Here is a 27,817-nt window from a genome sequence, read left to right on the forward strand (position 1 = left end):
ACCGACCCCCGCCGAGGCCCCCTCCGCCCCGCGAGCGGAGCCGGCCGACCGAGGGGCGGGGCGGTGGCCGGGCCGGCGGGGCGGGGCCCGGGGCGGTGGCCGGGGCCGGGGCCGGGGCGCGGGCCAATCAGCAGCGGCCGGGCGCGCGCCGGGGGGCGGGGTCAGGGTCCGCAGGCGGGGCGCGCGCGCGGGCGGCGGGGGCCGCGGGGTTGGAGCGGCGCGGGGGCGCGCGCCGGCCTGACGGACAGACGGACCGACAGACGGACACAGCAGCCGAGGCGAGCGCGCAGCTCGGACCCGCCCGGACGCAGCGCTCGCCCGGCGGCCGCGGCGATCACCCGCGCTGGTCCGGCGGCCGCGGCGCCCGCCCTCGCCCGCGCCCCATGGGGTCACAGGTAAGCGGCGCCGGCTCATTGTCCGCGGCCGGGCCGGCGCATCGCGGCGGGGCCGGGGCTCGGGCCGAGCCGGCTGCTCCGGGCCGGGGCCGCTCCGAGTCGGGCGCGTCCCCGCCGCCTGCCCCTCGCGCCCCGCCGCGCCCCGCCCCGCGGGGGCGCCCTCCCGAAGGCGGTCGGCGCGCCCGGCTGCGGCTCCGGGGGTGGCGGTAGCGACCCCCGCCCGGCCCCCTCCGGTCCCTGAGCTCCGGTGGCGCGGGCGGGGCGGGGCGGGCGAGGGCGACGCGGGGTCCCCGCGGGGCTGCGCGCGGAGGCGGAGGCGGCGGCGGCGACGGGGCTGCCCCGCGCCCCTCGCCCTCGGCGCCTCCTGCCGCCGCCGCCGCGGTCCCTCCCCCGTCACCTCCGAAAGGGGAATTTTCCAGCTGGTAATTTCTGCTGCGTCAACGCCCGGCCCCAGGAGGCAGCCCGGGGGCGTCCTGGCGCCCCCCGCCCGCTCCGCCCCGCGCGCCCCCCGCCCGCGCCTGCGAGCCGCACCCGGACCCGCCCGCGCCGAGTTTGCCAGGAGTCTGAACTGCGGGAGGTGGGCGCGGCGGCTCCCCGCGCCCCGCCGGGCCTTGGGGGTCATTGTCTCCCCCTGAAGCCGGGCACCGGCCTCGTCTCCATTTTAATTACGGGCTGAACCTGGGCGCAGGGGCCCCGAGGCCGGGCGGCTAGAGAAGCGCGGAGGGGACGGGGCGCGCAGAGCGGACGGGGCGCGCGGAGGGAGCGGGGTCCGCCGCGAGCAGCGTCTTTGTTTCTCTGTAAATAGACATGTCAGTTTCACAGGGTAGCAAGAGTCACTGTCTGACAACTCAATCCCGATGGCAAATGGGGGATTTTCTGCACCAGGAATAGGGTTCTGGCTAGTTGGGGTTCCTCCGCCCCTGCTAACAAATTCATTATTTGTAGGTTTAACGGAGCACGCACAATAGGGCTGGACGGAGGAGCCTGGGTACAAACCAAATGGGCAAAGAACTGATATTTTCTGACACCGAGGAAATACAAACAAAAGAAAGTTTGACCGAGATTCGCAGCGAATTTCCTCACGCTTTCCGTGTTCCAATCTCAGCGACGCGTTTGTCGTGGATTGCGGAGGCAAGATTGTTATCAGCATTGTTTACAGAAATGCTAATTAGGCAACGGGTTTAGCGAACCCGGCTGGGCGCAGACACCTGTGCGGAGTCCTCGCGTGCGTTTTAATTGTATCAGTTGTAGAATCTTTCATACTGCATTTATCATCAAAGCTAACTTCCCTTTTGGGTAGCAGAATGTGGATTTACTTTGTCGCTGGCCTGCGTGCTGCCTGTGAAAGCAGTGTTTCCACTCTACAGGAGTGGGAAGTAGTTTGTTCCCTAAAGGCAAATTTACGGAAGGGTTTTGCACATGAATAATGAAGTAAACAATAGAATTTTATCATAGTAGACTCGTTCTACTTGCTGTATTTCATGGTAGTTTTAGGTGCTGTGAACTGAAAACTTTGGGACACCTTGCTATTACAGAAAGGACTAAGTGAGGGGCGTACTGAGGCAGAAGTTGCTAGATTTAAGTAGGAACTTAGACACTATGTTCCCCTAAAAAGCTAGTAATTATTTTTATATCCTTTACTGAAGGGAAGGAGGTGTGTGTGTGGAGTTTACTCTGAGAGTTCTCTTTAGGGAGTGGTGGAATGGACGCATTTAGGCTAAACCCAAAATTCAGCCTTTCCTGGAGGCCAGCCTCCAGACAGGATTTCATTAGGCCTCATTGACATCATCCTGCATGAAAGAATTTTGTTTTGATGAGATAAGTTCTGTTCAGGTTTAGCTATTTCGTGTTTGAAAATGAGCTGTTTTTCCACGTCCAGTTTCTGATGTTCAGGACTGGCAGACTGTTGGCTGCAGGGGCTCTTGGGTGCTGTGTGTCCCTGCTCTGTCACCCAGGGTCAGGGGGCCACCGCCCTCTCCTCGGTCACACATTAGCACAGGAAGGTGAGGTCGACCCTGAGAATGGGTGAGACTCCTCCGGGGACCTGGAAGGACACCCTTTTACAGTCAGAAGATGTGTTATTTGCAAACACGTTAAACCAAATATTAACAAACTTTCCAACATTGTCCTTATGTGGGGTTTTTCAAATTAAGGGAAACTGGGCCACTGTGTCCCTGTGGTCTGTGTTTCTGGGGCAGCTGTGCTCCCGCTCTGCTCTCTACCAGAGGTCTTGGACCGGCTGAGGACAGCCCAGCAGAACATCTTCAGCAGGCTCCACGAGCCGTGAACTTGAACTCATTCCTCATTTTGCTGATGCTTTATGTGCCCAGGTGCGCTCTTGGCCTCTGTGTTGAAGTGGGTGGAGAGTTCTTGTGCCCTGGTCTGGGGGCTTCGTGTTCTCATAAAAACGGAGGATTTTTCTTCTGTCTGATTGAATGTATTCTACTTTGAAATCTGTTGAGTGATGGTAGATTGTCAAGAATTCCCTTGTGAATCTGCTCCCTCCCCTGAACAAAAAAGATTCTTCTTCTTGCCACAAGTGTGCTTGAATGGCCTAACTCCCAAGAATAAACAGATGATTGAAAAATCTCTACTGAGGCCACAAGACTCATTTCAGTCTTTGAAATACGGTTGTCTTGTCCTAATCCTGGCTCTCGTGTCCTCTGCTCTTGGCTCTGGCTTTGGTATGACCAGTACAGCTGGGGTCTTCAACCATGGGATCATTGGCGTTTTCCCTCTTTTCTGCCTTTCTAGCTTCAGTACTTTGTGTGCCTGACACGTGCGTACTCGGGCTTCGTGTTCTGGTTTGCTGTTGATGACAGAACACGTCCTCTGGTTCTGCTTGTAGATGGAGAAATCATGGAAAAGAAAAATAACTGTTTCTAACAAACTGAAAAGTTGTTCTAGTAAAGGATAAGGACGAGCTAGACCAGTCAGATCTGACCTTAGTGTGACTTATGCAAAGTTTTCCCTTCAGTATCTCTCAACAGTGCCATTTAACTCTTACTTAGATTTTTAAATGACTAAGTATTTTTAAATGCCATTATTTGGATTTTAAAAATTAGTGACCTAGGCACTTTAGAAAGTTGAGAAACAATGTTAACATATTTTTCAACAGCATTTACAGAGGTTTTGTGTTTTGACAGGTGTGTTTTTTGAGTCATGTTAGAGAGACATTCCCAGAGTTTCTTACTCATGACGATTTTTGACCTTATCAAGGGCTTGCTGTGGACCAGCCTTCAGGCCAGGTTGGGGACAGAGTTCCCACGGAGGGGCCGGTGACCCGTTGGGAAGGGTGGGGGGGCGGGGGCCTACAGGAACCACAGGTGACAGGTGCTAGTGAGAGCTCGGAGCAGGACAGGGTGTAGCCCACCTGGTGGGCTCTCTAAAGACTCTTGGAGGGAAAGGGTGTTCGTGCTGACACCTCTCCCGCCCCTGATGGGCCCATGGCTCCAGCCTCCGGTTCCGGTACGTGTGCAGCAAATTCTGTTCTAACTTCTGCTTTGCCGAGAGTGGGTAGCCAGTGAGAGGGCAGGACTCTTGGGGCCAGGCAGCTTTTGGGGGCTGATTGGCTGTCAGAATGGGGGCGAGAGGTGGTGTAGTTACAAATGACGTCTTCCAAAGCCCGTGTTTCAGCACAGGAATCACTTCCTGAACATCCACGCCCACAGACCACCCTTCGTCTTTGGGGAAAAGTCTCGGGGAAGCTGTCCTTTTCCTGGCCCCCAAGTGGCACCCCAGCACTGCTTGTCTGAGTGGACCAGGTGTGCAGCCCTCTTCTGAAAAGATCCACATTTGTGTATGAAGACTCTCCTGTCAGTGCCGCGTGGTGGCCTGAGGCCCCGCGTCAGACCCCTTCTGTGTAGAGCAGAAAGAAGGCACCTCTGTGTCTTGGGCTGCGAATGGACGGTTCGAGAATCTCAGGCATCCAGAGCCGCCTCTGTGAAGGTGCACACACGTGGGCGGCACGGCCCGGGCGGCTTTGGGCGCGTCACCCTCTGAGCGCGTGTCAGTCGGTGCGAGGGGGGTCTGCCCTGTGTCCTGCGGCCGCCCTGAACGCTGTCCACGGCTGAGCCTGGGGCAGGAGAGCACAGCGAGACCGTCGGTCAGCAGAACACGAGCGCTCCAGACCAGGCGCTCCCCGGCCTGCGGTGCGGGCGTGCTGCTCTCCGGACGGGCTCCCCGGGCCCATCCGCCCCCAGGCACAGAGGTGGCCGCACCGAGTTACACGGGGACGGTGTGGGCGCGGGTGCGGGCAGGAGGGCTTTCTGGAAGCACACTCACAGGACCCGCTGCCGGGCCCGCTGGGCGAGGGAGGGCACCAGGGCTCTGTGTGCACCGGAGAGTTGGTTACAGTGAGAGGGTGGACAGGGTGATGGAGAAGCCACCAGGAGGGTGGCCCAGAAGAACCGGGCGGGGGAGGGTGAGCGTCGGGGGTGCTGCAGACTCCCGGGGGGGGGGGGGGGGGGCCGGGGCGCCGGGGGGAGCTCGGGGGGGGGGGCAAGTGGGCAGCGCATCCGCCTCTGGTGCGAGCGGGTCAGGCCGGCGCCTAGAATGGGCCTTCGCCTACTGCTGTGGCCCCATCCAAGTCTGGAGCAGGTTTATTGTGTTTTCTCATCCCATCCCATCCAAAGTCATGTCGCTTCGAGCAGCAGTTTCCTTTTCCTTAGGAAGTTCAAAGACAGCTCAGAAACGACTCTGCTTCCTCCAGGGGCAGGAGCGAGCGGGCTCCGCGGGGAACGGTCCCAGAATCGCAGGGCCTCTGGCTGCTCAGCCCGGGTCCCCGCCGTCCAGGTCCTGGGCCAGCGACGTCCGCTGCGCTCCGGACGAGGTCGAGGCCGAGACGTCTGATGCTCAGACTCATGCGCGCAGGCGGCCGCCGCCCCTTCCAGGGAACCAGGCTCCTTGGCCTCGGACCCACCCTGAGCCCTGTCCTCTAAAGAAGCCGCCCGTCTGCGCCTGGAACCCGGTCCTGCCCAGCAGCCCTGTGGCGGCCGGCTCCGTGGCCCACACCCTCTCTCGCACCGAAAGTGGAGCAGGCTGGCCAGCCGGAAGTAATGGTGTTTTTCCATTGCCTCTGGTGATACAGAAACATTGTTATTTCATCGCTTTTATTTTGTATGAAGACTTTCCCTCCTCAACCTCAGAGTGTTTTGAAGAACTTTTCAGAAGTTCAGGGACCATGAATCATGACAGGCTCACTAGGTACCTGAAGAAAGTGGTCTTTAATGTTGGGTACCTTGACCTTTCCTATTTCTTTCTTTTTTTTTTTTTTTTGGCCACACCACGCAGCTTGCGGGATCTTAGTTCCCTGACCAGGGATTGAACCTGCGCCCTCGGCAGTGAAAGCACAGAGTCCTAACCACTGGACCGCCAGGGAATTCCCCCTATTCTTTTCTTACGATGTTGGCAGAAAGAGACCGGAACAAGGAGTGACAAGGTGACGGTGTCCTTGGACATCCCTTACCATTGAAGTCACTGAGCTCCACTGGACAGTGTGATACACACTTGGCTGTGGATGGGTGGTCTTTTAAATCTCTTTCCTTCTCTGGTCTGGCGTCTCCATCACCTGCTGCTTCTGATTCCTTTGTGGGGTGGAAATCCCAGCTGCCTGGACCCGGGAGCAGAGGGAGGGTAGACGTTCCCAGTGGTGGCAGTACCACGTGGCTGCGGGGACCGTGGTTCCTCTGTGATGAGCGGGGGGCTGTGGAGCTGGGAGCACTTCTGGGTGTGTGAGTGCCCTTGCGGGCCCGAGAAGCAGGTCAGGAAGGGTTAGTGCCAGGGGACCCGCCTCCGCTGTGGCTGGCAGGTCTGCTCCACTGAGGCTCGGGTGGTCCTTCGAAGACGGGGTGTCTTCCCCTGAGATCAGCAGACTCACCGAGCCTTGGAGAAGCAGCGCAGGGCAAGCGCCGGCTCACCCGATGCAGCCCGTGGGTCACACCGACCTCACGTTTACTTACATTTTTTTTGCCTCGTCTTAAGAAGCAGGAATATCCATGGAGTCGTGAGTTTGGTATCTCAGTTATATCTTTCTTGGTGCACACAGAAACGGACATGTAACTATTAGGGTAGACCATGATTTGTCCCTTTTCCTGCTGGCAGGGAACGTGCACTCCCCGTATCCCCCTCAGCCGCTCGCTGGGAGGGGACCAGCACCCTGGCCCAGGGTCCAGGGGTGAGACTGGACTGTGCGGATGTTGGGTGGGAACCCCTCATGCCCCATCTCAGAGGCCTTTCCTACCGTCTGACCGGGGAGCAGTTGGTGTAAGTTAGGCTGCTGTTTAAATGAGTTCCCTGGGGCTGTCAGAGCACAGGACCACCAGCCTGGCAGCTTAACACAATAGAGCTTTATTCTCTCACAGTCTGGAGGCCAGGAGTCCTAAATCAAGGTGCGGGCAGGGCCACCCTCTCTCTGGAGGCTCCAGGGAAGGGCCCTTCCTGCCTCTGGTGGCTGCTGGCAGTCCTGGGTGCTCATGGCCAAGACACATCCCTCCAACCTCCTGCCCTGGTCTCGTGGCCTTCACCCTGGTGTCCAAATTTCCCTCTCCTTACGAGGACACCAGTCACACTGAATTAGAGTCCACCGTAATGACCTAAGCTTAACTTTATTACATCTGCAAAGACCCTATTTCCAAATGAGGTTACATGCCCCTGCAGTTAGGACTTGAACATATCTTTTGGGGGGACGTGATTCAACCCACTACACCGTTACAGCTTGTATTTGCCTGACACGTTACCACATACATTTCTCAATCCCAGCGTTTCCTGAGGCCTCTTTGTGTGTCTCCAGCTGTCACCTCTCACTCCTGCCCTTCCCTTGCTGGTAGAGCAGACGTGGCCGGTGACAGCGGTATTGGTGAGTTCACCCTGCGGACCTGCACTCACCCCCACGCCTGCAGCAAGCAGGGCTCTTGGTCCAGGGACACAGCAGCCAACAAGGTCCTTGCTCTACTTCCCAGAGGGGAAAGGACAGGGCAGGCAGATGCCGACGACTGCCACGGAGAGGGATGCGGCAGGGCCCGGAGGGAGGGCGTGGGGCGGGGAGCAGAGGCAGAGCCCAGGGTACCCAACGGGGCCACTGGGGTGGGTACATGCTGCCGCCGCTCCAAAGCAGGACCCGACCCCTCCTCTGGACCCCCTCTGCACGGCTGGATACCCATGTGCCTGTCTGCCCCCCAGGTCGGACCCAGGCCTTTCTCGCCCCCAGGCAGCTGGTGAGACTTGTGGCCCCTTTTCTGGATGGCGTTTTTATTGCTTCCTGTAGGAGACACTGGAAAACAAAGTGTAGCAGCTATTGAAACATAGTCTCACAATCTAGAAAACTTTCTTCCACGCTGTAGTAACAAGAGGAACCTCACGTACCATCAAGTAAGGCCGTCGAGTGGCTGGTCTGAAGGCCTGATTCCTACAGTGAAGAGTGTGGAGGTGCCCCGTGGTGACCAGCGGCCGTGGTTGTGGGCAGGGCTGTTGTCCCTGGCGTGTCCTCCACGTTCACGGGTGAAGTCCCTCTACGGTGGGTCCCAAGGTCACCAGGAGCCTGGGGGCCCCACAACCTTGGGAGGCCAGGGTCCCTGCTGTCACTTTGGTTCACCCTCACGGTCACCCCCTGAATGAGGACCCTCGCCTGCTGGGGTGGGACGGGGCGGGTTGCACTAGGGGTGGCGCCTCTGAGATCTTTATTCTGTTTCGTGTTGTTTGTTGAAAAATCGGAGCTGTGGGTCCCACGTGGTGGTCTGGCTGGTGGCATCCTCTGACCGTCAGGAGCCCTGCCCTGTTATCCCGTGAGGGGTCAGTAGGGCCAGGCGGGGGGGACCCATGTGTCTGGTACTCAGGGTCCAAAGTGTGACGGTGACGTCTGCATCGGAATTTCTGACTTAAAAACAAATCACTTTCATATTTGCTGCCTGCTTTGAAAGATGCCTGCTTTGAAAGATACTTGTACCTTCCGTTAAGGAGATGTATATGTTTTGGGTTTTTTTCGTGGTTTTTTTTTTTTTTTTTTTGGTTGTGCTGCAAGGCAGTCGGATCTTAGTTCCCCGACCAGGGACCGAACCCGTGCCCCCTGCATTGGAAGCACAGAGTCCTGACCACTGGACTGCCAGGGAAGTCCCAAGGAGATGTATATGGAATTTTCAAGATAATTATCACCTATATAAGTTTTATTTGAAAAATTCTAGATTTGCCATTGGTTAATAAAGTATAGGAACATCTTGGAATTTTTTTAACATAATTTGTTTGGCAAGATTATTCCTTTCGAATATTTTAATGTTTGTTTGGAGCCATGAGCTATTTTTTTAAAAAATTAATTAATTAATTAATTTATTTTTCGCTGTGTTGGGTCTTCGTTTCTGTGCGAGGGCTTTCTCTAGTTGCGGCAAGCTGGGGCCACTCTTCATCGCGGTGCGCGGGCCTCTCACTATCGCGGCCTCTCTTGTTGCGGAGCACAAGCTCCAGACGCGCAGGCTCAGTAGTTGTGGCTCATGGGCCTAGTTGCTCCGCGGCATGTGGGATCTTCCCAGACCAGGGCTCGAACCCGTGTCCCCTGCATTGGCAGGCAGACTCTCAACCACTGCGCCAGCAGGGAAGCCCCCATGAGCTATTTTTACCTTAGTTTTTTCCCAGGTAAGTCGTTTTTATCCCTGGGTAAAAACCAGCCCTGGGTCTGAAGTGTGTGAGCTGGCCCCTCTAGAGCAGTGGCAGCTGATGAAATAGGTGTATGGATGAGTGATGGGAGCTTAAGTCTAGAATTTGTCTCGTGAGGAAAACACTGGGATTTTGGCCGAGCTGGCGAGGGAAGTGGGGTTTGCTCGTAGTTGTTGCCCAGTTTCCCAAGTCCGGAGAAGGTGAGATTCTCGGGTGTGTTCCTGTCCGCCGCCTGGACCCTGATACCAGCCAGCACAGAATTGCGCTGGGGCAGCCCCGGCCCCAGAGGATGACACGGCGGGTCCCTGCAGGGCTGTCCCCAGCGTGTGCTTACCGGCCGGCGGGTGTGTCCAAGTGGTCATGAGTCCAGCTCAAGGTCCTGGTGGGAAATGTCACGTGGCTGCCACCCCCCTTCCTGGAGTCACTCAGCAATGTCACCGTATTTAAGGGGACCTATAAGGCGGCACAGCATGCCTAGCCGCTTGCTCCTGAGCCTGCGCCTTCCTCCAGGCTCCCAGGAAACACTGGAGAAAGTGCTGGTTGTACCCAGGGCACCGGCGAGGGGTTCCCTCTGCCCCTCGGAAGTCAGGGCCGGGGGCAGGAAGGAGCCGCCTGTGTCCCCGGCGGCCCGCCCCAGGGCAGCCTGAGGTTCTGGATGAGACAGTGCGTCCCTGCGGGGTTCTGGGCCCTGAGGGGTGGCCCGTCCGCTGTCCTTTCAGGCAAGTGTGTGAAAGTCAAGCATGGACCCCCTGCCGTGTAACCCCAGCCCACCCGCGTTCGGGGCCCAGTAGGAGTAGGAAGGTCAGCGTGGGTTCTCTCTGATCAATGCCGATTCTGCCTCCTGGACGTTAGTCTGGTGTCATCCGGCCCCATGTGAGCGGGTGGTGGACAGGCCTTTGATCTCTGAGCCTGTGAATAAGGGACTGGCGTGGAGGAATGGGGTCATTAGAGCACACGTGCCGGGTCCGTGCTGCTCCGATTCCCACTTCTCATGAATTCTCAGCACCCGTGGAAAGCACATTTTTTTGCTCCTCTGAGTTGGGGCTTGTTCGTTCTCAGTGTGTTGGGGTTATTTCCTTGGGGGAGGTTCCAAAAATAGAATCGGGGTGAAGATGCAGCACATGCGTGACTCGGGGCACGAGTTCCAGAAGGACACCTTGCTTCACGGCACGGCCCCTGTGCGGACTTTGTCCTAACCCAGGGGTGCCCACCCCCAGCAAGCGTTGCCTGACCCCCACCCATGCCCTGTGCTGCACGGTTCTGTGGCAGGGAAGGCAAAGCCCCCGGGTGGGTGGGGGACCCCTACCCGTGGGCTGCAGCCACTTGTCACCAGGGCGGGCTGGGGGAACCCCTGTGTCCCCGAGGCCCTCCCCAGGTCAGTGGCAGCTCCCAGTTGGGACCTCGTGAGTCGGGGTTTCATGTCTTAAAGCACCTTGGAGCTGTCCCAGCCGCACTTGACAGAGAGGGGCTTCCCTGGGGGGGAGGCTATCCCTCCCACGCTGGAGGGGGGACAGGGTGCCCTCAACCTCCAGGCCCTCCCTGGAGCCCAAGCCCGGCCCCAGCCAGGGGGCCTCCCCCCAGGGATTCTCCCCAAAGGAGCCCCCACCCCGGGGCCCGCAGCACCTGCTGAGCTGGCGCCCAGCTGAATCCTAGTGGGTCCAGGTAATCCCCATGCTGGGGCCCGTTTCCCGCCAGGTCTGTCCCACCTTGGCCTCCTGCGTCCGTCACACGCCCCTGCCTCAGACCCTGTGGCCTGGCCTGTGCCCCCAGCTGCTGCTGCATCAGCCCACCCTCCCCCCCCCGCCATCAGGGGCCAGTGTGACCTCTTCACTGCTGAGGCCTGGTCAGGTCCGGGACCGCTGGGTCATTGACGTCCATGCTGTTGGAGGGCCGCGTGGTGCAGGTCCTCGTGGCGGACACACACTCTTCATTCACCCAGCAGCCGTCCACCCAGCCTTCATTTATTCAGCATCTAATGAGTGTTTACCGTCTGAAAGGCCTGTGCGGAAGTGATAGTGGGGACTTGGAAACGTCCGATTAGTGGCTGAAATTCCATCGGATGCCAGAGCAAACATTTGTGCTGGTCCAAGCCTGCGTGGTGCTCTCACTGCCGCTAGCCGGAAAATGATGGACCACGTTTCTGCCTGCCCCAGGTCCAGGCCCAGCGACCCATCAGTACTGGGTTTCCCAGGCAGCACCTTAGGTTTCCAGCAATGCAACTTTTAAGAAAAAAGAGACCTATAGGGCTTCCCTGGTGGCACAGTGGTTAAGATTCCGCCTGCCGATGCAGGGGACGTGGGCTCGAACCCTGGTCTGGGAAGATCCCACATGCCACGGAGCAACTAAGCCCGTGCGCCACAACTACTGAGCCTGTGCTCTAGAGCCCTTGAGCCACAACTGCTGAGCCCGCGTGCCACAACTACTGAAGCCCATGTGCCTAGAGCCCGTGCTCCGAAACAAGAGAAGCCACCGCAGTGAGAAGGCCGCGCACTGCAACGAAGAGCAGCCCCCACTCGCCGCAACTAGAGAAAGCCCGTGCGCAGCAACGGAGACCCAACACAGCCAAAAATAAATAAATAAAATAAATTTATAAACAAACAAACAGAAGAGAAAGACCTATTAAAGATTCCAGCAGTTACTTGATGTAAACAAATGTTGCAAAATGTTAAAAAAAAAAGAGTGGTGTTTCTGGTTAAGGGTTAGGTGGAAGTTCTCTGAATTATTCTTGTAACTTTTCCTTAGGTTGGAAAGTGTTTCAAAGTAAAAAGTTGAAAAAGACAACAAAAGATTCCATCCTATGGCTTAAGAACAGGCATTGCTTTTACATTATTTCCTATTTAGATTCTACGTTTTTCTTGGCGGCAGGGAGCACAAGTGTTAGTTAACATCTCCAGTCACAGTGTATCTCAGATTTAAAACCCTTGGAAAGCATTCTTCTGCCTTGTTAAGCTGATCAGCTTTCTTTTTAAGAAAAATTTACAAAAATTTTGAGTGGATGTGTGGCTTTTTCTAGGGCTTTTGTAACAGAGTGCCGCAAACTGATGGCAAACACAACAGAAATGTGTTCCCTCTTAGCAAGGGGTCCAGGGCTGTGCTCCCTCTGGGGGCTCTGGGGTAGGGTCCTTCCTGCCTCTTCAGCTCTTGGGGCCCAGGAGCCCCTGGGCTTGTGGCCACGTCCTTCCCGTCTCTGCCTTTGTCCCTCTGTGCATGTCTGTGTCCAGATTTCCCCCTTTGGTGACACATCAGACCCACTTGGGTCTTAACTTGGTTAAATCTGCCAAGATCCAATTTCCAAATAAGGTCGCATTCACAGGTACTGTCTTTTGGGGACAAAATTCACCCCACGATAGCGAGTGACTCTGTATCCACCCCCCAGCTTTGCTGTGAGCTGTGACTGACGCAGACCATTGGAGCCCACTTCCCAGCCACACCTGCGGTGTCAGCTCTGAATTGCGAGACCCACAGCATGTGGCACTGGGATGTCGTGGGGCGTGTGGCCAGTCGTGGCTGGTCGGGGGCACGGCCTCACGGTCCACCCTCAGGCCCACCCAGGGTCAAGAAGGTGCTGTCTGCTTCTACTTCTGTCAACAGTTAAGATGGAACATTTAAACAATATTTCTTGATTTTAAAACGTAAGATGTCAATGTCCCAGGTTTCAGGTGAAAAAGGTACTACTGTCTTTTTAACAAAATTAATTAGTTAATTAATTAGTTAGTTTATTTTTGGTTGCATTGGGTCTTTGTTGCTGCATGCGGGCTTTTCTCTAGTTGTGGCGAGCGGGGGCTACTCTTTGTGACAGAGCACAGGCTCTAGAGCACAGGCTTCAGTAGTTGTGGCGCACGGGCTTAGTTTCTCAGCGGCATGTGGGATCTTCCCGAACCAGGGCTCGAACCCGTGTCCCCTGCACTGGCAGGCGGTTTCTTAACCACTGCACCCCCAGGGAAGCCCGGTACTGTCGTTTTGTTGACCCCCAAGGGTGTGCACCGGGACTGTTCAGCGTCAAGATGTGGTCCCTGTGTGGAGAAGCTCTCAGATTCGGCGGGAAGGTGTGAAGGTGTCGGGTGACAGAGGCACCTTGCGAGCCTAGTGGGAGGATCCCCTGGAGGCTCCCTGGAGGAGGAGGCAGTGTCTCCAGCTGGGCGCTTGCATCCCTTTCGTATTCCACAGCAGGGATTGCCTTTGTCGCTCCACCTGTAAAACAAGCACGTTTGTATTGCCCGGTGCCCCAGCACAGCCCAAGGGAGCTGATAGTTCAGCTGCCCGTTATGATGAAGCGTGGTTTAGAGACAAAACGTCCAGAATGGGAGTCGAGTGTAGCAGGAGGTGCCTGGGAGCGCAGGTAAAGTGGTGACCTCTTCCTCTTTCTCTCCCCAGTCCCACAAAACAAATTCCCCCCACCAGCTTCCCACCAGCAGAAGTGACAGAGCTCTCGGGCCGACGCGCCCAGCTGGGGCCTTGGCTCTCACTTAGGCCTTTATGGGAGGTCTCCCCTGTCCCTGCCTGGCCTCTTCTGTTCTCTCCCTGCCCCTACACTTGTTCCCAGGGCCCTGGGCACCCTCCCCTGTGCCAGAACCCGAATCAGGACATCTGGGACCCCCCGGGGGGGCTGATCTCCCCTGAGAGTCCAGGTCTCCCCTCAGTGTGTTGGGCCCTGGGCTCTCGGTCTTGGTGGTTAGTGCCACCCTGAGGCCTACACTGGCACCGCCCTGGCTGGTTGCGGGGTCTTTCCCTGGCCCTGCCCCGTCTCATTGTCGCGTGCTCTCTCCCGCCAGATGCCCAAGGTGTTGTGCCGTCTCTGGGCTGCCTGTGTTTTGGCCACCGCTCGCTGCGCTCTGACCATCCTGAAACACAGGGGCTCTTGTGTCCCAGGGTGCTGGGGCCGACTTGTGCGGTTCTTCCGTGGGTCAGGGCCGCGGTCCTCTGGGCCTGGGCTGGAACGGCCTGGGCGGTGGCTCGGTGGCCTGGCACCTCCAGGGTCAGGGCTCGGCTGGGTCGCTGGGGTGGCTGTGTTGTCTCCATGCCAGCGCAGACCTGGAGTGCGAAGGTGGACTCTCTCCAGCCCCCTTGAGGATTGCTTAGCCCCAGGCCAGGGTCAGCGTGGGAGGGCCCCCCCCCCGCGCCGAGGCCCTGAACCCGGGAATGGCAGCTCACGGGGCCTTGGGCGGAGGCCAGCGCCACCTGCAACGTGCTGCTTCCTCCTGGGGCCCTCTCCCCCGCCCCACCCCCAGCCCCTACTCCCTTGTCCTGACTGGCTTGTGCCCCCATCTGGGACGCCTCCCCGATCCTGGCCCCTCCCCAAGCACGGGCGCCCTCGCGGCACCTGTGTGCTGCTCTGGAATCGCGGCTGGGGGGGCCTCGTCCTCAGCCTGGGCGCCAGCACCCAGCGCAGCTCCAGGCTCCTGGGCGCCAGCACCCAGCGCAGCTCCAGGCTCCTGGGCGCCAGCACCCAGCGCAGCTCCAGGCTCCTGGGCGCCAGCACCCAGTGCAGCTCCAGGCTCCTGGGCGCCAGCACCCAGCGCAGCTCCAGGCTCCTGGGCGCCACAGGGGCCGCTTCGGAAACGGCCTGGGGCAACGCCGGTATGTGGGTGAGACCCTGGGACTCTGTGGGTCCTTCCTCGCTGAGAGTGAGAGCTGGGCAGGCGGGGGGGTGGGGGAAGCCGCCCCAACGGTCTTGGAAGGGGGGGTCCCCGCGGTCACAGGACGCGTCTGGCCCTACGCGGTCAGGGTGCGCACCCTGAGAGCGAGGTGACGTTTACGCAGGTAGGAAAGGCGGGGTGGGGGGCACTCCAGCCTGGATGGAGGCGAAGGAACCCAAAGAGGGGGCAGCAAGGGAGAGGGCGGGGCGGGGCGGGGCGGGGCCCATCCTGCCGGCCCAGCTTTGCCTTCTGAGACCACGCAGGTCTCCAGCACCCAAGGGCGTCAGACTGTGGTCACCGGAGAAACTTTGGGCGAAGCCGCCCCCATCAGGCATTAAGGATGACTTCTGTTAACGCACGTGGGGTATTTCTTTCCAGGCAGGAGCTCAGTTTTAAATCTTAAAAGGCAACCATGAACACTGACAATACGATGTATATAAACTGTGGGTTGTAACATGATTTCCCATCGTTGGTGTCTTGACCTTGGGTTTTTCAGAACGTCGTAACCCTCGGGGTGAGGGAAGTAGTGTCCGTGCAGCGAGGGTGCCGGGCTGCCTGGGTCCTGCCCGTGGGCCGCGCGGGGTTAGGCAGCGCGGGCTCTTCTTGTCGGGAAGCATCAGAGTGCTTTTCATCTACGCTGAATCACCCCGTTGGCGTCAGTGGTGTTCCGTGGTAGATATGGTATGTCCTGGGGCTCCTGACAGAAGCCGGGGCTGAATGTCTTAAACGACAGAGATTTATTCCATCGCAGTCCCAGAGGCCAGAAGTTGGAGGGCAAGGGCCGCGCCCCCTCTGTCCCGGGCATCTCTCCAGCTCCTGGTGGTTCCTTGGCTGTGGCCTCATCTCTGTTGTCACATAGCCGTCTCCCTGTGTGGTGTCTGTGTCCCAGTGTCCCCTTCCTATAAGGACACATGTCACGTTGGATCAGGGCCCACCCTAACGACCTTGTCTTAACCAGTTACATCTGCAAGGGCCCTATTTCCAAATAAGGTCACATGCTGAGGTCTGGGGATTAAGACTCCAACTAGTGAGTTTGGGGGATACGGTGCGACCCACAGCAAAAGGCAATAGATATGCACGTTTGTAGTTGAACAAGAATGTTTCCATAAAAATAGATTCTAATCGACCTTGTAATGATTTGCTTACAACAAACTGCTCATCAGAGAGTGTGGTTGGATGGGTTTGCACACGCCTGGGGTCTCCATCCCTCGCTGTCCCCAGGCCCGGCAGCCCCTGACCTGCCTTCTGTCCCCTTCCCTGTAGGTCGCTTTGCAGGTTCCGGTTTCACGGCAGGGACTCCTGCACTGTCTCCTTTGTCCAGCTGCTTTCACGCTGCGTAGTTATCTAGAGATTCACCCGTGTCTTTGTGGAAGGGCCGTTTAGATGGGCTCGGCCGGTTGTGGGGGGTGCATGGAGGAGCGGCCTCGCGGGGCCTGCGGGGAGCAGCTTGGCTTCTGCAGGCCAGCATGGGGCGGCTTGGTTCTAGCACTAAAGGTATCTTGCTTCCGCTTTAAAACAATATTTGCCTGTTAGGTAACATTTGAAGGAAAATTTCAAGGAAGTGTAAATTGAGTGCAATGAAAATGCAGAAGTGAGAAGGGAGATGAAGTTGTGTTGGCAAGGAGGTTCTGTGGGTGTTGGAGGCACTTACCTGTTAGGGTTGGGTTTTTCTGGACTGAGACTTGGTGACTGGCCTGGGGGAGGGGCCGGCCCACCAGGGGCCCAGGTCCCTGTACAGACCTGGGGCTTGTTTGGGTGCAGCAGGACACACGTCCAAATTGCATCCACTGTTTTACATTCTTATTGAAACCAGTTGCCTTCCAGGTGGAGCTCCTTAGGTACCAGAGGAAAAAAATACCCCATCCAGCTCCCGGAATTACTACTTTGAACACACAGTGCAGCAAATGACATATACTCACAGCAGTCTCCACGTTTCATGGTTCTTGTGCATTTTGAGACTTGGCGATTTATTTGGCTTTTGCCCACGAAGCATCAGTGGTCTCATGGACGCGCTGGGTGAATAAGACACATAGCTCCTGCTGATAATTTGTGAAGATGGCTTTTGGTTGAGACCCCTCTACCTTCAGATGCTGTAGGGAAAAGGTTCGGGAGGTGCTCTGGGATTGGGGTGCCGGGGGCTCTGAACCCTGGAAGTGACAGACAGGGGAGCACCCCTGACACCCACATTGGGTACCTGCCGCTCAGAGAGGAGGCTGGCAGAGCAGGTCTGTGCTCACATCTGAGTGCGGCTTGTTTGGGGGAGACCTCAAAGCCCCCCTCACCCCTGGGTCACCGTGCTCAGCAGCCGAGACTTGTGTCTCTCGGGTCGTGGGAGCTGTCTCGCAACAGTGAGACTCGGGGGCCTGGGATGGTGGCGCCCAGCACGCGCTTGGTGGCTCCCCGTCGGCCGGACTCTGGGAATCTCCAAGCCTCAGTTTCCCTGCCTGGCAGCTTGGAGACCACCTCCGCCCTTCCCGGAGGCTGCAGGATTGGAAGTGGGTCCTGCAGCAGGCAGGCTGCCCACTGGGCAGGACAGACCCGCGGCTGCCCCCTTCGTCCCTCGCTGTGGGGTCTCTGGCATGGTCCCTGTGCCCCAGGTTACCCGTGTGAGGGCGGCCAGCCCCGAGCCCCGCACTGTGCAGGACGACGCAGCTTGTGGAGTTCGGTCTGGAACATGGATTCAAGTTGTTCTGGCACCGAAGTGGTCACGTTTCATAAGTGATTCTGTCCGAAACTGAAGTGTCTTGAGATTAGCAAGCTATAAATAAAATAGACAGTAGAGACCCCACAGGAGAAATAAAAACACTGGAGAGATGGTGTGGCTTCCAGGTGGCACGTGGGTCACTTTGGTGAAGTCTCAGGTGCCGGTGTGGCAACGAATGCCCCTTGGTCTCACCCAGCCTTAGCTGCTCCTGTCAGTGTGGCATCTGAGTCCCTGAGGACCGCAGGCTTCTCTCGGAGGGTCCCTTCCTCACAGGGCTGCCCGCGTGGACCCTTGGATGCATGAAAATGCCCTGTGATCTGTGCAGCAGCACAGGTAATTCAGAGATGACAGTCAGGTTATCAGATGTGTGTCCTGTGAACGGGTGTGGGTCCACAGGTGTGTGTTCCCTGAACAGCTGTGTGACCCACGGCCAGGTGCATCTTCACTTGACAGTAGCAGACGCTCTGCTACCCTTTCCCTCAAAGAAAAACTGTGGTGAGCGTGCTTTAGTCTGAAGCCTGCATCTTTCTTATCAGGCCCTCATATGACGTGACTACCCAGGATGCTTCCATTTTTAGGGTCACAGCTGCTGAAATGCAACTGGGCAGCCGCTCTTCTGCTGCAGTCAGGTGGGTGGGACCCTCATGACCTCTTACTGATGTGGAGACATTACCAACTTTGTAATGCAAATTCAGTTATTCCCCTAAAGCTTCCTGGATAAATTGGATAAATTACGTGTATCCTTAATACTTCCATAGCAGACTAATCTGTTTTTTTTTTTTTTTGTCTGCACCGCACGGCACTTGGGATCTTAGTTCCCCAACCGGGGATCGAACCTGTGTGCCCTGCAGTGGGAGCGCGGAGAGTCCTAACCACTGAACTGCCAGGGAAGTCCCCCCAGACTAATCTATTTTTGATTATCATTCCTTTAGATGCCTTTTCTTTTTAGTGTACAGGTGACTTTTTTCCCTAATGAAAATTGTGTTTTCTTGCGACAAAATCTCTGTGAAGTACATAACTGATTTTAAGCTGCTCTGATTGAATATTAACTTATTTTAGAACTTTCCATATGAGTTGAAATTATTTGAGAAATGCAAGCCCCCGAGGTAGTTGTTGCTTCTCTAAAATGGCACTGGCATTTTGCCCCTTTTCAGTGTTCTTCCTAATTCTTAGACTCTCTGTTTCACTGGCGAGTAAAGAGGCTTATTATTCATATAGGAAGCCAGGCGATGAGACATGTCTCTCCCTAACTTGAATGCAGGGTCCTTAGAGCTCTCGGTACCTCCCCCCATATTCGGCCGGAGCTCCGCCTGGACTCTGGGCGTGAAGCCGATGCTTTGAGTTTAAATGGTCGATTTCCTGGTTTGACGCGTGTTTTGGTTCCTCCCTCAGCGTCTGGCTAACCTGAGCCTGTAACGCCAGGTGTGCGGTGTGAAGCCACACCTGGACGGCCTGTCTGTCCCCCTCCCTGCCTCCCACGCCCTGGGGGAGGGGCAGACCGGCGGCTGACCACCCTCGGGGGTGGTCTGCGCACCCAGGGCCGAGCACCCCTGGTGTCAGCTGTGAGCCGAGGGCCCCCGCAGCCAGTTCTGAGCTTGCCTACTCTCCTCGGGGCCCGCCCGCGGGGTCAGGTCCCGCTGCTGTCACACGATTGATCGAAGCAGCGTGTTTCCTTCTGGTCTTTGAGTCGGGGGGCTGGTTGGAGCGGGGGGGGGTCTCTGTTCTCGCCTGGCAGGGCCGGTGCTGGGTGGGCTGTCGAGGGAGACAAGGGAGTGAAAGGCTTGGACCCTCCCCAGCCTCGTTCTCCCAGCCTGGGGACTGTGGGCGTTTCCAGGTGACCTCAGATGATGGTGCGAAACGTAAAGTCTAAAGGAAGGTGTTGCACAAATGAGGCGGCCCCCGCTCTCCGCCCTTCGCCCCCCCACCCCGGGAAAGGTGGACGGACGTCCGCACCTTTGACCAGCTGGAAAACGGTGTGTTTATCAGGGAAGACCTGTCTTCTGCAGGGCATCTTATGTGGTGAGCCTGGCCCCAGGTTTCGTACAGTGAAGTCCTAGCCCCCAGCGCCTCAGAACCTGACCTAGTTTGGATGTGATTTGTACTGAGGTAGTAGGATGGGCCTAATCCGATATGACCGTGTCCTTGTAGGAGGGGACACTGGGACAGACACGCACACAGGGAGACGGCAGAGGCAGAGGTGGGTGACGCTTCCACGAGCCAAGGACACTGAGGATTGCCGGTCACCGCAGAAGCTGACGGAGGCCAGGATGCATCCCCCGGCGGGGCCTTCGGAGGGAGTCCTGCCCGCACCTCGGCCTTGGTCAGGCTCTGGCCTCCAGTCTGGGCGGCACTGAAGTTCTGTTGTTTTGTCTGCCCAGTCGGGTGGCCCCGGGAAACTTTGGGAGCAGCAAAGATCTGGGGAACGAGTCTGGGGAGAGCACCGCGTGGGGCCCAAGTCAAGAAATGATTCGGGCGCTTGGGACCGCGAAGGGGGTTCTCATCGCCTTGGGTCCCTCCCCGCACCAGACACCTTCCTGGGGGCTGAGCTGGTCACAGGGCCTTCTCCCTCTGGGGCTGGCTCGGGCTGGAGTTTGGGAGTTTGTGGACGTCCAACTTCAGTCCTCGCTGTTCTAGAGGTTTTGTTTGTGCAGCATGTTGTTGTCGCTTTGTTTTTAAAGGGTGCTTCTTCAAGGGTGAGGGATGAAGGTGCCCCTGGGTTACTTGGCCTAGATGTTCTGGTTTTCTGTTTGGGGGAGAGAGTCGCTTCGACTGTGGGTGGGTGTTCTTCTCCTTTCTGGAATATTTGTTTGCTCGGAGGGTTGGCTGCAGCGTGTAGGATTCTGTTCAGAGCGCCGTGTGCCCGACGACAGGTGAGCCTCAAACTGGACGCTGGTTCAGGTGCCCACCGTCGAGTGCCCTGTGCCCGGCGGCCGCCCTCCGTGCACCCTCCTAACTCCCTCGGTGCGTGTGTCGACCGTGCGGGTAACCCTTCCGTTCTTGCCCCACAGAGTCCGTAGAAGAGACCACCCCGGGATCCCAGATGAACAACCGGCGGGAAGATATGGAAATCGCGTCCCACTACCGGCACCTGCTCCACGAGCTCAACGAGCAGAGGCAGCACGGCGTCCTGTGCGACGTGTGCGTGGTGGTCGAGGGCAAGGTCTTCAAGGCCCACAAGAACGTCCTGCTCGGCAGCAGCCGCTACTTTAAGACGCTCTACTGCCAGGTGCAGAAGGCGTCCGACCAGGCCACGGTCACGCACCTGGACATCGTCACGGCGCAGGGCTTCAAGGCCATCATCGACTTCATGTACTCCGCCCACCTGGCCCTCACCAGCAGGAACGTCATCGAGGTGATGTCAGCGGCCAGCTTCCTGCAGATGACGGACATCGTGCAGGCCTGCCATGACTTCATCAAGGCCGCGCTGGACATCAGCATCAAGCCGGACGCCTCAGACGAGCTCTCGGAGTTCGAGGTGGGCGCCCCACCCGGCAGCGGCGCGGACGCCCTCATCTCCGCCGTGATGGCCGGGAGGAGCATCTCCCCGTGGCTGGCCCGGCGCACGAGCCCCGCCAACTCCTCCGGGGACTCGGCCATCGCCAGCTGCCACGAGGGCGGGAGCAGCTACGGGAAGGAGGACCAGGAGCCCAAGGCCGACGGCCCCGACGACCTCCCCTCGCAGCCGCTGTGGCCCGGCGACGTGGGCTGCGGGCCCCTGCACGTCAAGGAGGAGCAGCTCTCGCCGACCCACTACGGGGGGAGCGAGCCGCCTTCCGCCGGGGACGCTGCCATTCAGAACTCCTTCTCCGAGCAGGCTGCGGGGGACGGCTGGCAGCCCACGGGCCGGAGGAAGAATCGGAAGAACAAAGACACGGTCCGGCACATCACGCAGCACGCGGAGGACGACAGCCGCGCCGGCTCCCCGCTGCCGTCTTTCCTCCCGACGTCCGGGTGGCCCTTCGGCAGCCGAGACTCAAGTAAGCCTTTCGTTTGTTACAGGCCGGGCTCAGGCGCCCTGGGGCCACGGACAGCCCAAAGGCGCTGTTTGTCGGTGGCCGCGGGGCCGCTCGTTTTGTCCATGAAGTGGCACCTCTCCAGGCTGACGCTGGTGGCTTCCCGCGGGTCACCCCCTTCTGTAGTAAATCGGTGTGAGTGCAGGGAAAGTGGCCGACGCGTCCCAGCGGGCGCGCCAGGGCCGCCGGCACACAGAGGCTGCTGGGCTGGGGATTTTCTGGAGCTGGAAAGGCGGGGTGACACCCGGAAGGAGCCCCAGCATGGGGTGTGGAGGAGCCTCTCGTAGGCACTGGGTGGGGTAACTTAATTTTTAAAGGTGTAAACGTGACAGCGTTAAAAAGATGAAGAAGTGCACGAAGTGACGCGACTCGGGTGGAAGGATAGGACAGGCCAGGCGTGTGGGCTCCGGCCATGGCCATTGTTGTCAACGTGGAAGAAACACCACGTGTGTGTGTTTCGTCCTGGGCACGTGAGGGCTCGTGGCCACAAGCTCCCCTCCCAGTGAGGGGTATTTCCTCGTTGCCAGCAAGTGCGGGTTCTGTGGTCCGCCCGCAGAGCAGCCGGTGGGCGTTACCGCGCAGGGGGGGAGCCCCTTCTGGACCCCGAGTCCGTCAGCCCTGAGGGCTCTCAGCTTAGCTTTGTTGACGCCGGCCTTCACCCTCTGGAGGATGGTTTTGTCTGTCTCCCAGGCTAGTAAACAAATGAAATGTTTCCTAGATGCCAGGTGCTCTTGCTGGCGCCGAGCATGTGATAACTGTGGCTGCACCGAGCTTTCCCGAGTGGCAGATGGGGCCACGAGGGCTGCGTTTGGAGTGAGGAGGGGCTTTGGTGGGACAGGGGTTGGTCCAGAGCAGGCTGGAGGCTTCTCGGCAAGTGACCACGTTGGGGAGGCCCCTCCAGGAAAGGGGTTAGAAGTCAGTGTGGGGGCTCAGAGGTGGACAGAAGGCAGTGAACCGTGGGCACAAGCCCTGAAAGGTGTCTCCAGTGCTAGGCCTGTGCTGGGGTTGGGTGGGCAACCCTGGGGCTCTTGATACACTAGCTTGATTATTGTGGTAAAACATACGTATCATGAACTTCACTCCTTTAACCACTTTTAAGTGTGTTGGCATTAAATACATCGCCACTATCCATCTCCAGAGCTTTCTCACCACCCCCAGGAGACACTGTAGCCTTTCTTGTAGGTTCTCATTCTCATTGCTCCTGTGTGTCCCCAGCCCCGAGCGCTGGGCCAGCCTCCTGCAGGTTCAGCCCAAGCTGGTTTCACCAGTGTCTCCCCCTCGGCAGGATGATTCTGTGTGAGGTGGCGTCCTTAGCGCTGTAGGACATCGGCAGTGCCCTGGCCTCCGCCCACTGGATGCCAGGAGCCGCCCACCCCTGGTCATGACGTTGCCAGTGTCCCTGATGGGAAGCCCCCCGCAGAACCGTTGAGTGTAACTGAACTAAGTCAAAAGAAGGTTAAGTTTCTGAGATGATAGAAAGCCCACCTGTCTCCCTGCCAGCGGTCGGCACGGTGGTCGTCTGTGTCTGCTCTCTCCGTGACGACTAAACGTCCCTTTAGCTCTGACTAAAGCCTGGAGAGCAGCGTCCACAGGGCCTGACTTAAGGAACCTTCTGGGTGGGTCAGGGCCGCAGAGCGTTCCCATCCTGTCCTACACCTGCTGCATCACGAGTCGTCCGGTGGGCTGCGGGGCTGGAGGCTCTAGGTCGGAGAGCCCATCAACACGTTAAGAACGAGGACGCGCCTTAAGCCTGTGGGTTTGATGTTTTAAATGCAGTTGTCGAGCAGAAGGTGTTTTTAGAATCCAACAAGTGATTTCTGCTGGTGTACTCTTGCTAATGTCTGAAATCCCTTGGGTTACCAAGGCAACTGCGAGATTTCCCCTGAGTTGCTAAGACAAGGACCCGAGGTGTGGGCTTGCGTGGGACGGCTCTGCCCGTCACGGTGGCCATTTATTCCTCTGCCCTGGCCCTGGGCTGGGGTTTGGAAGCGTAAATTGTGATCCCCAATGGAGGAGAGTTTGCTTTCATTAAAGATTTATTACATCTCAGAGGAGAGTATTGTTTTATTCTCATCCCGTTTATGGGAGAAAAGGCCCTTTTCCAAAGGAATGTGTCAGGTGGTTCCTGCGTATCCCTCAGGGCGCTTGACGAAGATGCCCCGATGCCCAGCCCTGCAGCAGGGCCGCCCCCCTGTCCCCTGTGTGTCCCCACCTCGGCGTCAGGGACTCTGGGGCCTGTTCGCATTTAAAAGTGATTCTTCCAAGCAGGCAGCCAAGTGCTTTCTAACCCAGTAGCTTCCAAGAAAACATCCATTGAAATGTACCTCCGGGTTACAGCTGTGGGAAACGGCGTTTACACGTGCAGGTGCGATGGACACAGGCCGGGCCCGTGGTAGCTGCCGGCTCCGGCCTCGGCCCCTTGTCTATGATCCCGAGACCGTGAGCCTCCGATGCGGTGGGTTGTACTCGTTCAGAAGCTGGTGCCAGGAGAGCCCAGGTGCCCCATCCGGACATCCCACACGTGTTCCGAAAAGCATCTGCAGAAATAAAGTTCTGAGCTAGAATAAAGCGTGTGCGTCTTGTGAAGGAACTGTTTATCCCTGAACCTCGGTAAGGGCGGACCCTGGCGTCCTGGGATTTTGAAGAGCACGTTGGAAGAGCAGAGCGGGTTCAGGGCTTGCAGGTGGCCCCCGGAGACCCTGGTGGGTGCTCTAAGCTCACAGCTGCCGTCCCGCTGGGACCAGGGCCCAGCCCTCCCCTGCCCAGGTCGGAGGGTCTCCTCCCTCGCAGCTCGATGCTGGGGCTGAAGCCAGGCCGGTAACCCCTCCCTTGGCTGTACCCCCAGATGTTTTCCTTACAGAAATGAGCGGAATTGCCTGGAATTCCTCTGGTCGACCTTGGGGCCGTGCTCAGGGGGCAGCTGCTGCCCCGACACCTCAGCAGTGGTCTTCAGGGGGCGGGCGGTACGTTGGGAACGTACCTGCTGCTGAGAAGGGAGGTGGGGAGGGGCCCTCGTGCTGGCCCAGGAGAGCGGGATCGCTGGGGACGGGGCCTGGGCGAGGGCGGGGCTCGGCCCTGAGACCCTTGGCCTGTGCCCCCCGGCCGCCCAGTCCTGGCCTGAGGCCGCACTTCCGAGTTACCACCTGGATTGAAGAGCCTCGTCACTGTGGCTTTGCTGAATGGCCAGCGGGGCTTCTTTTCTGATGAAATGGAAGTTCCTGGACTTTCTAGAAAGTTCAGTTCATGAAGACAGAGCCCCTGAGGTCTCTCATCATCTAGATGTGGAAGCCGAGGCTGGTCCCCCGGGGCCACCCCCCCCCCCCGACCCCGCCCTGAGGAGGAGCTGGAGGGTCTGGGTCTGGGTGGGTCAGGACAAGGCGGGGCCCCTGGGAGGCGACAGGTGGGCGCGGCCCACGGTCACTCTCGGGACCCCCAAGGCTCCGCTCGAGACAGAGGGACGGGGGTTGGCTGGGGCCCTTCTCTTGGCAGAGCTGTCTGGTAGCTTTTCCATGGCTCATTTGCTGCAGGGTGCGTCTCTGCTCTTCCTGGTCTCGCGGGCGCCCCCTGCTGACCTGACACCGAGGTCACCTGCCTTTGCTGCTTCCAGGCGGGTTCGCAGACATGCCACCACCTCGCTGGGTCCTGTTTTCATTTGAATTTGAGGGGTTTTGTCCTCTTCAACCGAGTGTGTGTTTTCTTCTGATGTTTGGACACTGTGACAGTGACGCCCCCCGGGTGCCGACTGGCGTGGGGACCGAAGCCCCGCAGGCACCCACCTCCCAGGGACAAGGAGGCTCTGGTTGTGTTGAAGTGCCCAGGGAGATGGTCGTATATTTTGTATTTGCTGTATATACGTGTATTTACATACATACACTTAAAAGCACAGCTTAGGAGCTTACATTTAAATGGAGATTCTAAAAGGAGTTGTGAAAGTAATTTTTAACTGTTCATTTGAAAACTTTTATGCTACTGCTTTTTTCAAACTTTTAAAAAATGGAAGCAGAACATGCACATTTGACTCTTCTAAGTCAAATCCCAGATGTTCAGCCGGCAAGGGGGGCATGACCCACCCCCAGACACCCAGACGCCCGTCCTGGGCACCACCTCCCCAGGCAGTGTGTCCTGACTCGGCCTCTGTGTGCTGGTTTCTCCCGGTCATCCTGCTGTTGAGGAGCCCCCGGGGGTGCCCGCCCCTTCCTGAGCCGTGGGCTCTGTCCTGACCTTGATGGGCCTGGCTGCCAGGACCCTCGGTGCATGCCTTCTGGTGCTGGTGGCATGTGTGTTTTTGGTGTAGACCTAGAGGTGTTTCTAGGGGCGTGTCCGTTTCCTGCTGCTATGACAAATCACCGCAGACCTAGTGGCTTGAAGCAGCCCAGCTGTATTATCTGTCGCCCAGATGTCACCGGTTCGCAGGGCTGGATCCTTCTGGGGGCTCAGGGGAGAATCCCAGCATTTTCCAGCTTCCAGAGGCGCCACGTTCCTTGGCCCGTGGCCCCGTGTCACTCGGACCTCAGCTCTGGTGCCGCATCCCCTTCTCTGTCTCTGGCCCTCATGCCTCCCTCTTCCTCTGAGATGGACCCTTGTGTGGACAGGGACCCCTGGACGGGCAGGGTGATCTCCCACCACACTTGCAAAGTCCCTTTTGCCACGTGAGGTGACATGTTCACGGTCTCGGAGATTAAGACCCAGATACCTGGGGACCATCATGGGAACACAGATAATAACGAGGTGTTTTGGTGAAAACTGCCATTCCCTTTCCTATTGTTTTAAGTATGATATACATTCAGTAAACTGCACAGGGCTTCCCTGGTGGAACAGTGGTTAAGAATCCGCCTGCCAATGCAGGGGACACAGGTTCAAGCCCTGGTCCAGGAAGATCCCACATGCCACGGAGCAACTAAGCCCGTGCGCCACAACTACTGAGCCTGCGCTCTAGAGCTCGCGTGCCACAACGACTGAAGCCCACGCGCCTAGAGCCCGTGCTCCACAACAAGAGAAGCCACCGAAATGAGAAGCCCACGCACCACAACAAAGAGGGGCCGCCACTCGCCGCAGCTAGAGAAAAGCCTGTGCACAGCAACAAAGACCCAATGCAGCCTAAAATAAAATAAATAAATTTATTAAAAAAATAAAATAAACTGCACCGATTTCAAGCGTACGGTTTGAATAATTTATTGTCTCTCTCCCTGCCATTTTATTGGGGGAAATATTCACACTTAGAGAAAAGTTGGAAAAACGAAAGTGAGCCTGCCAGCGCTGAGATTCTCCGCCAGCGCTGAGATTCTCTGCCTGCGCTGAGATTCTGCGCCAGCGCTGAGATTCTCCGCCTGCGCTGAGATGCTCGGCCAGTGCTGAGATTGTCCGCCTGCGCTGAGATGCTCCGCCTGCACTGAGATGCTCCGCCTGCGCTGAGATGCTCCGCCTGCGCTGAGATGCTCCGCCAGCGCTGAGATGCTCCGCCAGCGCTCAGATTCTCCGCCTGAGCTGAGATTCTCTGCCAGCGCTGCGATGCTCCGCCAGCGCTGAGATTCTCCGCCTGCTAACGTCTTGCTGCGTTTACATGTTTATGCATCTGACCATCCGAACCCGCCTCGTTCTCTGAATTTCAGGGGGCTGACACCGGCACCTCATCCCAGCACTCCGGCCAGCCTCTCACCGGAGCCCGCATTTCTGAGGCTGGGTCCCCACACCGTACATGTGCCGTTGGATGACAGACGTCCCCCTCAAGACATCCCCTCAGCCTCTGGACACCCCCCCACCCCACCCCGCCTCCTGCCAGCCTGGGGGTCGCAAGGGAGGGCGTCACACAGGGTGTGCTGTGCAGTCCGCTTGTGTCCATTTTGAGATGATGCGGATTTACAGTCACTTGTAAGAAATAATGCAGAGAGAGCCCGTGTACCTGTTAAGCAGCTTCCCCCAATGCTGACGTGTCAGCATCACAGCCAGGAAGCCAACCTGGCCCCGCACGGTCACCACCAGGGGACCCTGGGCTGCTTCCCTCCACAGCCTCGGGAACTTCTCATCTGTCCCTGGCTGTGATTTCCAACATGCTCTCAGGGTTTGCTCAGGCCGTCACGTGCGTCCACAAATCATCCTTTCACTGCCAGACGTTATTCCGTTCTCTGCTGTAACACACCTGCTGATGGACGTTTGGGTTATTTGGGTGATTTCTGGCAATTATGATCAAGCTGCCGTGAACGTCCCAGGACGAGTAGTTGTGTGATTCGTCCGCGTTCCTCCCAGGACTGGGCTGCTGGGCCGTCGGGTAGTGAGCGTGCAAGAAACCAGCGGTGTGTGCGATCTACACTCGTGTCAGCGTCCCGCAAACGTGGATTGGGTTCGTTTTTAAATCTTAGCCGTTCTGGAGGGCGTGGGGGCACCTCCTTATGGTTTTCTTTCTTTTTTTTTTTAACATCTTTGTTGGAG

General features: G+C 57.9%; 1 protein-coding gene across 2 annotated transcripts in view; it reads left to right on the top strand.

Annotated features, from left to right (window-relative positions):
* The first annotated feature begins 249 nt into the window (after nt 1-249).
* The window catches only part of ZBTB46 (zinc finger and BTB domain containing 46), a 57,541-nt gene continuing 29,973 nt past the window's right edge, over nt 250-27,817 (top strand). The window contains exons 1-2 of one of the 2 annotated variants that reach the window (XM_036827036.1): nt 250-395; nt 20,387-21,355. In XM_036827036.1, the coding sequence (XP_036682931.1) occupies nt 20,419-21,355 (937 nt within the window). In that variant the 5' untranslated portion in view covers nt 250-395; nt 20,387-20,418. Of the gene's footprint in view, nt 396-19,966; nt 20,249-20,386; nt 21,356-27,817 lie in introns of those variants that run through there. The other variant, XM_036827038.1, reaches the window with a different exon arrangement.

The sequence above is a fragment of the Balaenoptera musculus genome, chromosome 15 (assembly GCF_009873245.2).
Source record: "Balaenoptera musculus isolate JJ_BM4_2016_0621 chromosome 15, mBalMus1.pri.v3, whole genome shotgun sequence".
NCBI classification, from domain to species: Eukaryota; Metazoa; Chordata; class Mammalia; order Artiodactyla; family Balaenopteridae; genus Balaenoptera; species Balaenoptera musculus.